Source organism: Pteropus alecto, unplaced genomic scaffold, assembly GCF_000325575.1.
Source record: "Pteropus alecto unplaced genomic scaffold, ASM32557v1 scaffold88, whole genome shotgun sequence".
Taxonomy (NCBI): Eukaryota; Metazoa; Chordata; class Mammalia; order Chiroptera; family Pteropodidae; genus Pteropus; species Pteropus alecto.
In genome coordinates this window covers 19625261-19644499 of record NW_006494611.1, presented here as the reverse complement: position 1 = coordinate 19644499, position 19239 = coordinate 19625261, and the positions used below count along the sequence as shown (strand labels likewise).

General features: G+C 34.9%; 1 protein-coding gene across 2 annotated transcripts in view; it reads right to left on the bottom strand.

Moving 5' to 3' along the window:
* Positions 1–19239, bottom strand: part of PRKG1 (protein kinase cGMP-dependent 1) — a 1107428-nt gene that overhangs the window by 390781 nt on the left and 697408 nt on the right. For both annotated transcript variants that reach the window (XM_006925986.1, XM_006925985.1), the window contains exon 4: positions 9663–9768. In XM_006925986.1, coding sequence (XP_006926048.1) covers positions 9663–9768 — 106 coding nt within the window. The remainder of the gene's footprint in view (positions 1–9662; positions 9769–19239) is intronic.

The following is a 19239-nucleotide window of genomic DNA, read 5'->3' as shown; positions in this document are numbered from 1 at the left end:
TAGTATAATCAGATTACTGTGAAATTTATATGAAAAGAACTAATTAAAGAAGTCAGTCATGTACTTTCAAATGCCAGAGCAATCTAACAAGAACTATGGAGAACAAATATTAATGATAAGAGAAAGAAATATCTTTTCTGAAGAGCTTGATTTTTTTTTTTTTAATCAAACAAGCTATCTCTTGTTTAATTATATTAGAGAGCTTTTAACTGAAGTAAAAAATGTTTAGTGCTAGAAAGCTCAATTAACAAGCTGTTAGAATTCTGAGAATCAGAGCTTGGGTCAGCATGAGTGAAGACTGGGTGAACTGTCATTAAGGAGATAATATATGCTTATGATGGGCTAAATAAATGAAAAAATGTTTTCTAGAGGAGACTCCAATTTTCATAGATTTATCTTACTTCTTATGTAATACAATAAGCTATTTTTTTGTGTGCTTATATTTCTAACAAAACCTGATTTGGGCTAATTCTACATATGTAACATGAAATTCTTAATTTTTGCCAAGTGGTTTAATCACTACTACTACATACTTAGATACCTTTCACCTTGAGGAACAAGTGTCTGAAAGGAATTCAGATATACATTAGACATTTTAAACAGCAAAATACACTGGTTTAAGTTTTTTAAAAAAGTATTTTAATCATATGTTGTTTGTATCTAACTTTACCCTTAAGAAGCTATTGACTACACTTCTCTATCTGAATGTACTTATTTATTGAGAGAGGAAGAGAAGAGGAAAAGAGCAAAGAATGAAGGAAAAGGGAAGGAAAAGAGAGAGAAGAAGAAGAGGTAGGAAAGAAGTTTGTCTTAATACCATTTAGAATAATATTTATTAACAAGAAAATAATGTCTTGCTAGTTAGAGTTTAGCTACTTTTCACATTCACTTGGATAGTCTTACAGTATGTTTTTATCCAGGCAATACTGAAACATAGATTAAAAATAACAACAAAATCTCTAATATCCCCAAACTCCCCTGCCTCCAACACAAGGACTTAATTCTCACAAATAGTGCTGCTGCTAAGTATACAGAGTTCAGGGTACATATAACCAAAACAGTTGAAATTTGCAAGAATTCAGAATTCTCAGCTTGAAAAGTCCTTGAATTTTAGTGTTTTTTTTGTTGTTGTTGTTGTTGTTTTAAATACCTTAAATCTTGGCTATATTTGTGGTAGATTTACTTGTGGATTTAATTCCTCTCAAAAATAATAAATAAATAAAACCAACACATCCATCCTCTAAGGCAACTTTGATTTATCTCTGTTTGCACAAAAGACCAGAGTACTTAAGCAGTTTTTTCCAAACATGAAATGCAGTGTTTACCCATTGGACCCTATCCAGTCAACTGAGAAAAGAGAATTCATTTATTTCCTTGAAAAGTATGAATAATTTTACAATCTCTATATATATTTATAGGATAACTGAAGTTGTACAGCTTAATTGGAATATTTCTAGGGTTTAGCATTAATATTTTATCACTTATTATATACATATAAATTTTTAAATGATATAATTATAAGGAAATTTCAAAGAAAAAAAGCCTTTTCTCATTTTTAAATGACTTTTTAAAAACTCAAGATTCCTTTCATATATGGATGGATGATTATACACACACACATAAATACACTAATTAATGTAACTTTCTATAATGTTTGAAATATATCAAAAGATAAATTTCCAAGAACGAATTTTTGGAATGAGTATTTCCCATGTTCCCCAATGGATACTTTTATATTTCACTTTTTAAAAAAGATAAATACTGATCTATTGAACTTTTGACATTATCCATTTTCTGGAAGTTGTTGGCCTATAGTAATTAAGAGAACAAGAATTCTGGGATTGGGTCTAGCTATGTGATGCCGAGAAAGTTGCTCATTTTCACAATTGCAATATTACCTCTTCACTAAAATGGGGATAACACCAACTATATCTCAGAGGATCTTGTCCAAATTAACTGAGATAAAGTGTGCAAAGTATCAGGTGCAGGCTGTTTTATTTTTGTTTTCTCACCTATGTCCTTCATCGCTATGAAAATACTCACTGTGGGCAAGTGTTCACCACTAAGCCCATGTTTCTGTCACCAAACATCACTCCAGGTGCTCCATCTAATAGCTTTCCTTTCCAGTGTGTACTTTTTAAAGCCCTAGATAAAACAGAAAAGCAGATTCGGAAATACCCATGCTGATAAACTGCCAGATTCTAAGTTTAAATTCCACCTTGGTAAATCATATTGGTAAATAAGTTATACTAACTTTATTTTGCCAAAAAAAAAACCCACCTAAAAACAGTAAAAACAGGACCTTTGATGCACATTCCACCTCTTTCATACTTTTTCTTTATGAACAAACTGATATACTCTCCTCCTCTCAAGACAGATAAAGTGTACAAGCTAAGACATATACTTTGTCTAAATCACCCTGTTTACTTTGTCCCTCAACATTTTCTCACTCCTACTCCAGAGATTCTCTAATTTCTCTCCAACTATGAGTAAGTAGGCTTCGGCAACAAGCAGAGAAATTGAGGTTGCCAGGATCCAAAAATCCTAGATTTTTAATTTCCTCAATAGCGTATGGATTCTTTCTGCACTTATTCATTGCAAAGTAATTTTCCTTATGAAAAAGAACTCCCTCCCAGATGCACTAATCCTTCGCATAGAAAACCTTTTACAAAGATAGGATTGTAAGTAGACTGTATATGAAGGATATAGAAATGAAGTAAGATTCACTTCAGGAATGATGTAGAAGTTTCAAAGCTATGACAATGAAATGGAGGACTAGCAAACTGCTTCATCACACTGCTTTGGAGTGTTGAGAAAGTACCCTCAGGGTTACCGCAAAGAAAAGCCAGGCTACTATCACCACAGGGACACAGGGAAAGGCAGATAATGGAGCAATGCATTAAGCTACTAGCCAGGCACATCATCCCAGGGGGCAAACTGGATTTAGCTGTGTGAGATTCATTACTTGACTCAAATGGGAATTACTGGCCACAAAAACCATGAATCAGGTACCTTACTAATTATTTGCAAGGATTACTAAGAATTTACACAGGTAGAGGTGAATATACCTATATACGAAATGTATAATATTTTAAATCAATGTATAATTATACAAATATCAAAGATTACATTTTCTTCTAAAAAGAATTGATCTAGAGACATCTATGCAAATGCTAGGTGACAATGATAAATTAATGGCCACTTTTTTATTTATCTGTTCTCCATGTCATCTTTAATGAGAATGGATCTGATACCACAAAATGGACTGTGAGAAGGCTTGTTTGCAAATGGAGTGAGAAAGTGCCTCTGTTTATCCTTCACATTATTTCCCTTCAAATTAGAACCATGCCAGCTTTGTGAAGCTTAATTCTAATGCAGGTTTTATAATCTTCTAGAAAAGCTCTATTAAAGCTCAAAGCTTAAGAGCATAATGGGTCACTTACATTTTAAAAATTAAAAAAAAAATCTCTAAAATCCTTAAAACTATTTTTATATATACATTTCACTATCTCTCTTTATAAATTACAAGAGAAAAATCTGGGGAAAGCAGAATCATGATTTTGATGTCCCACAAATGTGATCTCAACAATTCAGTTAGACTATATTGTTGTCTGTTATGTAATTCCCTCCCCAAAAGTAGCATCTTGATTTCTTTGGGCTAAAATGTACCAAAGGTACTCTATTAGTACATGTCCAAATAGTTCAATTCCTTAAAAGAAGATTACAGATCACAGCCTAAGCAAGATCAGGTACTCCTTAAAGACAATCACCTGTGTATGAGAAGCTCCGGGAAGGAGGATAAAAAGGAGCCCAGAGCCACAAAGACAGATGTCCGACCATATGATGCCAGAAGACACTGATCCTGAGCTCTTCATCATTTAATATCCATCATAGCAGTGGTATCCAACCTTTTTTAGCACCAGAGACTGGTGCTTCTATGAGAATCTAATCCTTGATGATCTGAAGGGTTGCAAAGGCAATGATGCTAGCGCTGGGGAGTGGCTGCAAATACAGATGAAGCTTCACTTGCTTGCCTGGAGCTCGCTTTCTACTGTGCAGCCCAGTTCCTAACAGGGCATGGACCTGCACTGGTTAGTGGCCCAAGGTTGGGACCCCTGCATTATAGAAATAATGGTGCCTGCTTATTACATGCAGGTCATGTGGATTTACAAACAACTGAAGGCCTTTCTACTGAGCTTATGCAATTCTTAAGACATTTTCACTTTCATTCATCAGCATTTCAAATTATAGTTCCTATGCTATTATAGAACATGTATTTCTGAGACCATATCCTAGTGAGGTGTGAGAGGGGAGTAAGAGGAAGAAAAGATTACTGAAGCTTGGGGGAAGGGCTGATTAGAGAAAAAAATATAATGAATGAGAAACCCAGATACACCAAGGACAAAGTCAACCAACTGGCCAAATTTCCAGGCGAAATAAATGCCAATTTGTTGAGGAAGGCAGAGAGGTATAGGGACTATCATTTGAGTATTCAGCAGTTAGTTATCAAGGCAGCATAGGGTAGAGTCTCACGGTATCAGTTCTGGCACCACTGGTCCACCCCTAACTAGCTAAGGAACTTGAATTCTTTGCCTCAGTTTTCTCATCTGTAAAATGGAAATACTGTTAGTACTTTATAGATTTTTGTTGAGGACTAAATAAGTTAATACACCTAAAATGTTTTGAACACTGCTTGGCATACACTCAATAAATGATTGCTAGTTTTTTTTGTTTTTGTTTTTGTTTATTCCTAATTAAAATCTTTCATGGTGGGGGGGTTCTACTATTTTTGATTGTAGAAACTGAGTTTAAGTTTAAAGAAATTTGCCTAAGGTTACATATTTATAAATGTTGAAGCCAAAATTTAAATCTAGGCACTCTTCACATCAGTAAGTCATACACTTACAATACATAAAATATATTTCCTAAAAATTATATATGTATATTTTTAACTTTATCTTATGTCCTCGATCAGTGATTCTTCAAGAATGCTCCCCAGACCAGCAGCATGAACATCAGCTGAGAACTTGTTAAAAATGTCAGTTTTCAGGCAAGCCCCATCCCACATCTGTCATTCAAAGTTGACGTTACAAGGGCAGCCATGTGCAGTTAAATACCTTCAAAATCTCCAAACTTGAAAATTCTATTTATGGAGACTACAATAAGAAACTTAATGGCTAATATTATTAATGACTCTTTCAGTTCAGGAAAGGGAAATCAAAAATTTTAAATTGTTTTCAGAGACATTTGATTCTTTTTCTGCCACAGCAGGCATGCTTGACATGCTACACCATAGCTCGCCCTGGGAAATACATCCATTCAAGGGGAGAGGAGTTTCTTGGGATAATCTCCACTGGGAGGGAACATGGAACATACATGGAAAAGGAAAGACCATCATGTGACTAGAGCAATCCGAGAATGAGAAAGAGGAGAGATGAATCTGGGGAGATCAGCTGGAACCAGAGGAGAAAGGGATTTGAGGACAACGCTATAGACTTTGGCTTTATTCTTAAAAATAGTAAGAAGTCATGGAGAGGTTTTGTACAGGAAGATGACATGAGCATAACTGCCTTACCAAAAGATTCCTTAGTGGATAAAGAAAAGTTTTTCTGAGAATCAACAGGGTGGCTTAAGTAGCTTAAACTCTAAAGAGTTCCTGCTGTGTCTCCAATTTGTCAGTGAGGCAAGTAATATAAACAGAGGTTCATCATCATTATGGTCTTTGCCATCATCATCATAGACTGGGGCCAGCAAAAAACCCAGTTCCTACATGCACATCCCAGTGGTCACACAGCTGCATTCTAATGTTCTTCTGGGAAGAGATGCCAGTGCCAACAGTGGCACAGAGAATATGCTCAGAAAAAAGCAACACAAATGAACTCACAGTTATTTGGCTCAGTTTTCAGAATCCATCTTAAAAACAAAAGCATTTTTCAGTAGCCAAAGAAGATGGAAAATGCTGGCAACTGGCAAAATTATTACTGAACCTGTAACAATCTTGCCTTACTTAGTAGCAATGTCCCTTGAATATTTTTTCTGCTATGCTCGCATAGAAACATCTGTGTTTACATCAGGGAATGTGAAATATAGAGACAAAAAAGAAACGACTAAATAGGATTAAAGGACCAAAATCAGTTTGATGTGGCATTTAATAGCAAGGAGGGAGCCAAACCACATGACTGGTAGTTACAAAATGGATAAACACACTGGAATGAAAATAAAAACCAGCTCTGACAATCGAGAAAAATCCTTGCATTTTGGCAGGGCATTTATATGCCTGCTGTGTTCACTTTCCTCATCCTCAAACTTACTGCTTATTTAGAAAAATAAAGGAGGAATGCGGTGGGAAGATGAGCAGTGATACAGCATCATTCCTTTTTTTAGCCCATCACTTCCGCTGGAATTCCTGTTGGGAAGTTGGTCCAGTGTACAAGAGAAACCCTACAGCAAAGAATTCTGATTTGTAATAGCATTTGCAGAGTTCTTATTTTTCTGATAATGCTACAATTGCTTCAACTCTTTAATAAAATATAAAGTGTATGATATCTCTGGTACAAAAATTCAGTTAAAAGTTTTATTTAACAAGCACATTAAAATGGAAAAAAACAGCCCCCCATTACACAGATTACTACAGAGAACTTTAAATTATTAAATCTATATTTTTATAACGTTAAGGTAAGTGAGCCTTTCTAAACATGAAGCTATAAAGGAAAAAAGTTGATTGACCTGAATATATAAAACTTTAAAGTTTTTACGCGATGTAAAAGTGTGATAAGCAAAATTTTTAAAACCCAGCAACAAATAAAGACATAAAACCAATTCTGAAGATATGGAACAAAATATAATTAAACTTTGTTGTCTTAGTTTTTGACAATATCTATAATTTCCTTTGGAGATATTATGTCATCTCTTCACAGCCTTGCAAAATAAATAGTAGCAAGTAGTTAACCCGAGAATGTAAAAGCAGAATGAATATTATTTACTCTATCAGCTTTATGAGTATGAACTTGTGCAATGGCACAGGGCCCAAGCTTGCAAGATCCCTATGCTTGGTCTAATACTATGTTGCCAACATCTTGAAATTTTTAACAATTTTTGAAAAAGGATCCCTGAATTTTCATTTTTCACTGGGCCCTGAAAATTATGTACTGGTCCTACACTCACTGTCCTATACACTGCCTGTATCAAAGCCGTAAGTTTTGTACCAAAGAAGAATAGCAAGATGCTTAAGAAATAGCTCTAGTAGTAAAATGTTTAGAAGTAGAAATAAGTTTAGTAGTCAGATTATAATAAAACAAAGTAGAAAATGAGACACATGGTAAAGATGAGGCTCTAGGGGAGGGAGAGGTTATTTCTTGGGGGAATGAGAGCACTATATGTAGAAGAGACAGCTTTTAGTTGAACCTAAAAAGAGTGATTTGAACATTGACGATGGGGAAAAAAGGCAAGAGAGGCAGTATGCTATACCAAAGCACAGAGACTGCCTGGGCACATGGAATCATTTGGTTTGCCTGGGGCAAAAAGAAACCAGGCTGAAAAATCATGCTGGCATTGGCTGTGGGAGAGCCTTGAATATTCCAGCTAATGAAGCAATACATAATTCAACAGGACTTGTGAGCCACTGAAGGGTTATAAAGAAAGAACCAGTTGGTCACAGTCATAATTTAGGGAAGATTAAAGCTGGCCCCAGGCAATGATGGTCTTGTGTCACCTCTCTGAATTTCCTGCTCAGTACTACATTCACAAATGATAGAGACTTGATATTTTATACAGTAGCTGGATGGAAGGTGAAAAAGTCAGTGCCTATGTCTTTTTAATTCAACCAGTTATAGTTTACCTGCTATATAAGCTGACGAACAAGAAATGTTCATTGACTCCAAAGAACCAACTTTTACTGTTTAAGGTATGACTTTTCAGAATAATAACAAATTTAGGCAGCTCAGAGAATATAAAAATAAACAATATCCAAGGTCAATTAAAAAAAAAAAAATCCCTCTCACTCTCTGCCTCTGAGAGGAGATCACACTCTGTGGAGTGTTACCCCTTTTATAATAAACTTTGCTTTTGACTCAAAAAAAAACAAAAAACAAAAAACACAGTAAGACATCTCCAGTCTCTGTTTCCTGAAATATCACCTCTAAAAAACGTTTTTGTTAGAATTATGCAACATTGACATTCCATTTCCTTGTAAAAACAAACTTATGGAAGCAGAAACCAACATCATAAGTGCCCAAGACTTAGGCACATGATACAAATAATACATTGATTACCAATTGAGATCTTTCTCTATTAGAGCTGCATCAGAACAAATCAGTAACTTGTACTTCAACTAAAAGGTTAAACATATTAATCTCTTTCTCCATAGACATTCACACATACATGCACCTAAATCTCTCTATGTATCATATATATACACACATATATATCAACACCTATACATATTAATATATACACATATACCAACAAACACAAGCACATGCGTATGGCCTCTAAATGAGTTTCCTTGCAATCTATACTAAACTCCAAACAAATTTACATTTCTATTTCTTCTAAATGTTTTATCCAATTATATTGAAGAAAAAGCCCAACACCCCATTGAGTAATAGTTCAATATATTACTTGACATCAACTTAGAATGTTATTGTCCATTTAGCAAGAATATGAATAAATTTTATGTGAAAATGAAAAATATATAAATATCGAAATACTGAAGTAAGGAATATTAAAATTGCACCTTAGGAAAATGCAATATATATCTCTTAAGATGTACCACTGAAAAAACATGTAAACTCGATTTTTTAGCTTCACTTAAACCATTTCTTCATCCCAAAATAATATAAATTGAAAAAGCCACTTTTATATTGCAGCTATCAAAAATGAAATCTTAATTAATGATACACACCCCATTAGTTCACATAATCATTGCAGCGCTATTTAATGATGGTTCTATTTTCAAATGAAAGGTGATTAACTGCTTTCTGAAAAGTCAGTTGTCAATATTCTTTGTAATAATAACATATTTTCTTAAAATTAAAATAAGCTTAGAGAGAAAAAAATTCATTTTAGTGAGCCTCAGTGTTTTTCTAAGAAATGACAAGCTGGTTTTTTAAATTCCAATTTCTATGCTGTATTGAGTTATTATGATAATATATAATATCAAGAAAAGAAAAGCTTTTGATATTTTGAAACTATAACTTGAAATGAATTTAATTTGGGAAACTAAACTCAGGATTAAAGGATAATAAGCTTCTTCCTGAAACTTTTCCATCTTAGTCATCTGACCTTTAATATGAAAACTTACACAAGAGATGATTCAGTCTTACGATGCAGGTTGTTTTAGAAGAGAGACCATAAATATATTAACTGATACATAGAAATGGACTCAATATCCATTTCTTGTTCAAGCAAAATCTCATCTATTTCTCTGAGCTGTACTCCTCTACGAGAGAAAGTTGAATGAAACGATGAAGTTCTGACTTAACCTCATATCATGATAATAGATACTAGAAATATGAAGGAGCTAGTACGAAGTCTTGCACTTCCACAAATTCATAGGCTATTAAGATTGAGATAAAGGCAAAAATTCTTCCCTGTGCTGCACTTGGGAGAAGAGGATTGTAAAGGCAATAAACAGGTCTCAGAAAGAAAAGAAAGCACCCTACCTTTTTAAAAATTCCATATACTCGGTATGCTTGATGAGTCCTGTCCTCATCATTATTGTTTGAAAACATTGTCGATCAATAGCCCAGAGCTTCACATTTACAAGAGCTGGAGGAAAAAAAAAAAAAAAAAAAAAAAAAACGGGGAAAATTAATTATAGAATTTTAACTGGGAACTATATCCTGCAAAAAGAGATGAGTTATTCATGAGAGGTATGAAAATGACTAGTCTTCATTTAAAGCTGTTATCATAATGTTATCCTGTTGCATAGTTCATAATTTTCTATACTAGCATTAATGTCTAAAAGAAAGGTTTCTGTTGCTCTATGTCCTGAAGGGATGAGGATAACTAAGTACACATTGAAAGTATTTAGTAATTCCACAATTATAGATGAAAGAAATTGCATGAAGAGAAAAAGAGGTTCAGAAGTAATAACACTCCCTGATAATTACCACAATAGTGCTAATGACTCATATGACCGTATTTTAATTGTAAAAACCAGAGGTGAAAATTCAATTTTCCGATTTAGGGGTAAATTTAGTACAATAGAAATCATAATTACACAATAATTTCTACACGAAGCTCATTTTACAAATTGCAACCTGTTCCCAAAGTTACCAAATAAAGTTATATTAGATATGTTTGTTGAATTTTAATTTCTGCTTTTACATACCACTGTCTTTAACAATGAATAAGTGCTAAAACTGAACATCACAGAATTTAACTATTTGATCTATTAAGCACATGAATAAGAAAAAAATTTTAGAAAAATGCAGATGTTATGTCTCAAAATACTTGGGTTTTAAAAGAGTACACTAAAAATCTTGGTAATTGAACATGTTTGGTAGATATACAAAATGCTTACTTTACCATTTTCTCTATTTTTATGTATGTCAGCAAATTTTCAAACAGAAAATGTTGTATGTTAGCGCATGAATTAAAGAAGCCAAGTCATATATGATACCCAAGGGGGATGGGGTGTGCAGGAATTTGAACAAGGCCATAGAATGGGGCCAGGATATAGTTTAATGAGCTACAGAAAGACAAGAGAAACACAATTTCTCTTATTCACAGTTCTCAGACTAAGTCCAGTAAATGTAAAGGATCAAGATTTGGAGGTAGGGGAAGGGAAAAATGTTAATTAGGCTAAGTGTGTGCCTGGTGGAGCAGGGCTAGAAGTAACACAGAGGAACGGGGAGATGATAAAAGAAATATTGTACTCTAGAGTAAATTTCTATCTTTGAATTTTACCTAATTTTCCTTGCAAATTGATTAAAGCTAAGAAACTAAAACAATATTTCTCTCTTGTCCAGCTCATTACTGGAGCGTAAAAAAGGTGCTCAGTTAAATAGAAGACTAGTGTGCATAGCTCCATTTCAAATACCCTTTAAAAATGAATCTTCATCAACAAAGCTCATCTCACAGGTATTTCCCAGCCATATTCGGAATCCAGCTCATTCTAGAACACCTGGTTACTTAAGACAAACCACGAGACTGGATGATATAGCCACAAAGAACTGCAAAAATCAGGAGAAGATTCATAACAAATAGAACCTTATAAAATGATAGGAGTTGAGTTAGAAGAAAGATGGACAAAAGGTAATCGAGTGAGAAAAGTACATAAACTAGAGCACAGCTGGAAGTGAGCTAGGGCTGTGGAAGTCCAGTCAGGGATAAAACAGACTAAAATGGCTGAGATTTCTGTAGAGTTGCTACATAATTTGCGACTAGGTTGTTAGAGAGTCCTGGAAGACAGGCATATGAAGCAAGGGTTAGTTTGATGAACAAAAGCTATTAAAGATCTTAAAAAGACAAGGAAAAAAAGAAAGCTAGAACTAAATTTTTAAAGGATATGCCATGGGTACTTCAAAAAATTTAAATGCTTACAAGAAAGAAAAATCAATATTTTCTGTATTTATTATCATTCTTAATAGTTCCTAGGTGTTATCTTTTGGGGGCGATTTGAACTCTGGAGTCACCCCAGCAGCATGGGGCGGGGTAATGAAGCAGAAGTGCAATTAACATTTTTCCTTATTTCTTCTGATGCAGCAAAGAACCACAGGTCAGCAAGATTTAGAAAAAGATTAAAGATATTTTAGAGAGACAGGGACCATGCTGCTAAAGAAGGCTGCAGCCTATGGAATTTGGGAGGTGAAAAGATAGAAATAAAGACAGAGTATGCCCAAAGGGAGGGATGGGTTTTCAGCCAAAAAAGCTGTAACAATGCACAATTGGGAAAGTCTGTATTATATTAGGGTGTTCAAAGGCATTCCTAAGTGATTGGCATGTGAGGTTATTTTGATTGACACTTGAATGCTATATTATTCTTTGCTTAGTGTACATGCGCTTACCAAGAATTCAGTCTGTTATAATTAGATTCATTAGAACTATATCATTAGAACTTCTGGGCATAAACATGGTATTATAATGATGGTATAGTGAGGCTGAGGTTGTGGGGAGGTTAGGGTAGTACCTTCTACGCAAGGGTCTGTGGCTAGATTAAACCAGCTATAGGTTATGGCTCTCCTGTCTTTTATCTCCTGGCATGCAGGAGGAATTCTCTACCAATGGGGTGTTCTTTGGGTGGTCTCTGAGTTGGGCCTCGATTCCTTCATTCCCCTGTCGCTCATGTCTAACAACCTAATATAGGTATTTTCAGTACAGGAATGCTGCCCTCCAAAGGACCAAAGCACCAACAATTATTTTTAAAACAGTGGCAATAAAAATAGTTGTGCTATTATATATATTTTCAAAATGTACCTCAAAGGGATGACTAGAAGTAAAATGTCTAAGTAAAACATACACACATTTTAAGATTTTGCCCTGCAGGAAGACTTCGCAACCCATACTCCTAGCAGTAGTATGTACATAAAAGTTTCTATTACAGGCTCTTAAACCTAAAGACATGATCACAGTGAGAGCTGAGAAAGACTAATCTTGGAAGGACATAACTTGGACTCAGAGACACTCAAGTCAAGCAAAATGTAAACACTGGTGCTGCCAAAAAACTGTAAAAACTGTAGGGCAGAGTAGTAATATGATGAAAGCTCTGTGTGAGGAAAAATGTTCTGGTAATATTGTGTGCACAGTTTCAAACAATGAGCAATAAGCACCAAGTAGAGGTCACAGTAATTCAGGAGTCAAGTGAGGAGGGTCTTAGTAAACATGGAAGCAATGGGATTAAGAGTAAGGGTGTGGCAGAGGTGTGTGTGTGTATGTCTGTGTTGTGACCTAGTTACCTGCAGCATTTTGAGTTTGTACTTTAAGGCCTGACTCTGTTCCTGGTCCCTCCTGACGATCAACCTTTCTGTCCTATAAACTACTATAGCTCTTTCCATTGATATCACTCACTGACACTTAGCACATGTTGCCAATATTAATTATCTCTGCTATGCCTATATTTTGCTTCCTCAAATAAGTTTGCTCCTTCCCTCAGAGAACTAAGTCCTTGTTTCAGTTCTTATGACATCCACCCACCTCAAGAAATTAGCTTTTCATTTGATAAGCATTGGGTCTATTTGTTATTTAATGTAATTTATGTACATGATATTATGTACATGATGCATTTTTTTTAAATGTAAGCTTCAGTGGACTCTAACGTCATATTAAAAAGTCTAAACTGAATTTATCAGATAATATAATCTGTGTGTTGAAATACGATCACTAAAAATAAGTTCACAGAATTCAATATTTTCATTTTATCTTCTGATTTCAATTTACATGGGCTATTGCAATGTCTCTAAGTAAAACTGTTTTAGATATTTTGCACAACAATGAACATGGCTTGAAGAGATTGCAAATTTGTCCATGACCTTGGGCAAGATGCCAAAACCTTTTTTATATTCAGCCAATATACATATTAGTCAAGTAAGCATTTTACAGGTGGGCAAGCATGACTAATAATCACCTTGCATTGATATCAAAAGTGGGGTTTTATTAGAGTTGTGATTAACATCTTGCTTCTTAAACAGACTGCCGGAGTGTATATCTGTTGCTTCCATAGCTTAAAGAGACCATTCAAAAGAAAAATTCATTTACCTTTGATATTAAGTGGCATATTAATCTCTGTAGGGAATAAGTACTTTGCAAATCAAATTCCCATGATTTTCACAATGATTACTATTGTTGAACATATAAGTTTGAAAGGCATAAAGCAGAGAAGGGAAGAGATTTTCTTTGTTCAAGTATATATCTAAAATTCCCTGCTGAAACATTTATCATTTTTTTCAGGGTAAGGCCACATTAAACTTAGTGGAAAATATGTAAGTTCCCACTACTCTTCCATCTCTAAGTGCACGAGTCCATTAACAATGCCTTCAACACAGGCAACACTTTGCTTTTGTTTAGAGGAAACCAAGATCATAGGGGAAGGAGCCACAAAATTGTACCAAACAAAGAGGTCACAAATCTGGAGTTGGCTTAAATTCTCCTACTGGGTAATTCACCTGCTATCCAATTCATTTTTTGGAATAATATTGAGAAAGCATGTGTGGGTATAAAGTATTATAGATTATAATATTTATTCGTCCCATATTTATTTTATACTAATCTAGCTGACACTGGTGCTATATATAAGGGAGAGAAAAATTTACAGTTCCTACTCTCAAAAAATGTGTGATCTGGTACAGAAGCCAACAAATTATGAGCTATGTCAAATCTGGCCTCTGATTTGTTTTGTACAGCCCACTGGTTAAGAATAGATTTTGTGTTTTTAAATAGTTAAAAAGTTTAAAAAGAAAAATATTTTGCAACGCATAAGAATTATAAGAAACAAATTTTAGTGTTCATAAAAGTCTTACTGGAATATAGCCATGCCCATTCTTTTACATATTGTCTCTGGCTTAATTGAATGGTTTTGACAGAGACCATTTACACTGCAAAGCCTAAAATATTTACTACTTGGCCCTTTAAGAAAACACTTGTCAACTCCTGGTCTGGTATAATAAACAAAGCTGGTCTGGTATAATAAACAAGTCAAGCGTAAGTGCTAGCAGGAGCTAAGTACCTGGGGCTGCGAATGCACACAGAAGGCATTAGGGACTCTCCATGGGGAGGAGCTGAGAAAGGCTGATTCAAGGCTTCTGCAGAAGAGAATCATTTGAGCCAGTGTTCCTCCCTTGGCATTATGAAATGAATGTTTGCATCTCCCCCAAATTCAAAAGTTGAAGCCCTAATCCCCATTGTGATGGTATTTGGAGGTGATACCTTTGGGAGATTAAATAGGATCTGGTAAAAGTTCCAATGTGGAGGGTGAGGGGTTCTCACAACAATCAATTCTCAAGACACCAGATAGGTATTCTACAATTCAACTTAATTTTAATACAATCTACCCCAAAATAGGATCGGATTTCACAGGTTAAGTGTTTAGTCCTACAATACAACTCCCTTCTACTCCCACTTTAGACTTGCTAGTCACAAGCACAGGTAGATAACTATTTCTGACATATTGCCTATAAATCAGAGGTTCCCAAGACACTCTCTGTGAATTTTAATGATTCGCTAGAGCAGCTCATGGATCTAAGAAAAACATTTTACTTACAAAAGTAAACATTTTACTTATAAAAGGATAAAACTCGGGAACAGCCAGATGGAAAAGGTACATAGAGAATGGCATGAGGAAGGGGCACAGAAGTCTCATGGCCTCTTCAGGTGTACCACTGTCCCCAAACCTACATGTGTTCACCAACCTGAAAACTCTCTGAACCCTGTCCTTTTGGGTTTTTATAAAGGTTTCATTGCATTGGCATGATTGGCTAAATCATTGGCCACGGTGATAAATTCAACCTCCAGAGGGTTTGGGGTGAGAATGAAATTTCCAACCCTCTAAACATATCTTTGGCTCTCCTGGAAAACAGGCCCCATTCTTAAGAGGAATCAAAAAGTCAACCTATTAACATCACAAGAGACATCTTTGTTGCTCTCATCACTTAGGAAATTCCAAGGATTTTAGCTCTGTGCCAGAAATGAGAACAAAGACCAAACATATATTTCTTATTATAAATCACAAATCACTGGAGGTAATTAGGTCTAGATGAGGTCATAGGATGGAGTCCACATGATGAAATTGGTTTCTCCCTGTGCACACACCAAGAAAAGGCCAAATGAAGATATAACCTGGAAGAGAGCCTTCACCAATTACCTGACCATGCTAGCACCTTGATCTTGAACTTTAAGCCTCCAAAGCTTTGAGAAATAACTGTTTGTTGTTAAGCCACCCAGTCTATGGTATCTGTTATAGCAGCCGTAACTGAGACTAATGAGATCCACAGAGCCCCAAGGAGTCTGTGGATAAAACTCAGGAGATTTACAAATGTGAAGTGGAAAAACAACATCTTTATTTTTTTACTACTCTGTAACTGAAATTTAGCATTTCTTTCTATTGTAAGTATAGACAACAAACCACAGTAGTGTTTTGTCACCAATAGAAACCATGTCGATTTTTATATCATCCAACATTTGTTGCAGATATCCTAAATATAATTTACAAGCATCGATACTTTAAAATTATGGTAGTTGTTAGACCCACCTCTAGATCTTCTTTTTAATACGTCATCCTGGAGAAAGAATTATCTCAGAGAAGGAGGCAGTGAGAGGGCCTGACAGGGGTAATACTTAGCCTGTCTGTACACACATACGGGTATGTGAATTGTTAATAAGTAAATAATATTTATTTAGTAAATAACTACTCCTCTAAGTTCCCTAACTATTCCTGTCCCCCACCTCCAGGATTCCCTAAAATGCCTCCAGTTCAGTAAATAAAGGATTAACACTAACTCCAGTGGAGGCCTCTCAGAACTTGCCCCAGAACTAAGTATGCAAAAAGAGTTGCTAGATCATTTTAATGTTTCCCCCCTCATCACTACCAGCATGCAGGCTTTCCAAGAGGAGGGGTCTGGTCCACACGTGTAAAGAGGAAAAGGTGATTCTTAGAGGAAACTGGGAGTGGTCCAGGGAGGCTGAGGTGCTGGGGAAGGCAGGAAGTAGAGGTGAAACTGAAGAAACAGAGAAAACACGTGATTCTTTTACCCTTGCTGTGGAGTTAAGACTTGATCCTGAATCAGTGAGGGAACTCTAGTTTAAAGTAGATGATTTATTTCAGAAAGGATATGTTAACAGTAGCCTAAAGGTGCACTGAAGAACAGGACTAGGGGGAGCAAGAGAGACACAGAGATATATATGGACAGAAAGATAGAAAAAGAGAGTGTGAAGTCCACTGGCTCTTATAATTATCCAAGTGAGTAAATTCCAGGAGTGGCAATCAAGCTAAAGAAATGAATGGATTTGAAAGGTATCAAAGATCTTGAATTGAGAGGAAATGTCAGAGTGAGAAAATTTGACCCTAACACCAAACTTTCTAGCCTGGAAATATGAATGAAAATAAAATAGTGGAATAATGAATGCTCCTCCATTCATATTATTCAAAAGTACAAGTGGTAAGTGTATGTATTTGCAAACAACTGACATTTTTTAAGTGCAAGAAGCATGGATATCATAAACTAACCTAAGTGACTTATGAGCAAGTGAGTAATTTTCTTTTACTTCTATGTATAAATGACACTATAACTTCAACTACTTTCTCATACTTTTTAAACTATCCTTGCCATTATAAAGAAGTCTAATTATCTTAACATTCTGGAATCACTTGGCCCAACAGATATATTTGCACTCTAGAAATAAATGTGTTGGGTTGCCTTGATTAACACCTTGACAATCAGATAACTTTAGAAATGTTAAAAAGGCCACGATGAAAAGTCACACAACTTATCAAACATCAGCCAAGTAAATTTTATGTTTTGGGGACAATTTTTCCTCTTACGAAAGTTGATCAAGAAGCTATTCGAATGGTCAATAAGGACATAAACCAATGATTAACATCATTAAACATTAGGAAAATGTAAATCAAAATTACAATGAAATACCACTTCACAACCATTAGGATGAATATTCTTAAAAACAAAAAATAAAAAACAAAAAAAACCAGAAAATAAGTGCTGAAAGGATGTAAAGAAATTAGAACTCTTGAGCATTGCTGGAAGGACATGAAATGGTGTAGACACTGGAAAATAGTATAGCTGTTCTTCAAAAAATTAAACGTTGAATTAGCATATGATCCAACAATTCCACTTCTAAATGTATACCAAAAAGAATTGAAAGCAGAGACAGGAACAGTTATTCACACACTAGTATTCACAGCAACATTATTCACAATAGTCAAAAGGTCAAAACAACCCAAATGTCCTTTGAAGGATGAATGGATAAAATGTGGTAAGTAGATACGATGCAATATTATTCAGTCTTTAACAAGGAATGAAAATCAGATATATGCTACATCATGGATAAATGTTAAAAATGTTATACTAGGTAAAATAAGCCAGACACAAAAAGACAAGTAATATATGATTCCACTGATATGAGTCACCTAGAACAGTCAAATTCATACAAAAAGAAAGAAAAATAGTGGTTACCAGGGGCTGGGGAAAAAGGGGAATGGGGAGTTATTACTTGATAGGTACAGAATTTAGGATGATGAAAAATTTCTTCACATGGATAGCGATGGCTACACAACCATATGAATGTACTTAATGCCACTGAACTGCACACTTAAAAATGGCCAAAATAATACATTTTATGTTATATATATTTTACCACAACAAACAGAAAGCTGATCAGATGGATTTACTTGGTTAGATAACTAAAGGTGTTTCATGTTTTGTTTTATTTTTATTTTCCATAAGACTTTCGGCACTATTTTAAAAAGAAATTGATACTTGGTGTTCCAAAGCAAAGTTAAATTCCACAGGCAGCTCTGGTGGCATTTCCCAGGTCTTTCCAGTCTCGAACCTGTCCCGAGACCTCAGATTAAAGCTTGTTTTAATCCACATCTTTGCTCATGAGGGTCTCTCAACCTAGAATGACTTTTTATATAACCTGTCCTATAACTCCCAACCTTGCAAAACTTTGATAATTTTAAATATGCACTCTTTAACAAGATAGCCACTAGCCATATGTGGCTATTGAGTACTTAAAATGAGGTTAATGAGATGTGCTGTACGTGTAAATTACACAAAGGATTTGAAAGATTTAGTATGAAAAAAGAACATAAAATATCTTATTTGTTAAAATAATATTTTGGATGTATTAAGTTAAATAAAAACATGCCATTAAAATTAACTACACCTATTTCTTTATTTTTTCAATGTGATCACCAAACTTTGAAATTACAAATATCACTCACATTACATTTCTACTTGCCAGTGCTACTCTAGAATAGCAATACTCATAATACGTAATTATTTTTGTACATGCTTCTCTTATTTCATGGGATGGCACAAAATAAAAGCTAATCAAGTATTTTCTAAATTGAATTTTGTGTGTTTATCAAACATTTTGTCTAAATAAAATCTGTTCCTACTTTACTTTATTGGAAAATCACCATAGACTATTAGGAGAGAACTGCTTTTCAATTTGAGCCATGTCTAAGTGTCTTTCCCTTGCAGTGAAACATTAGTGAAGTTTTCTGACAAGGATTCCAAAATAACTTATTCTTCTCCAAGTCAGCCTCTGTTCTCGGGAATATTC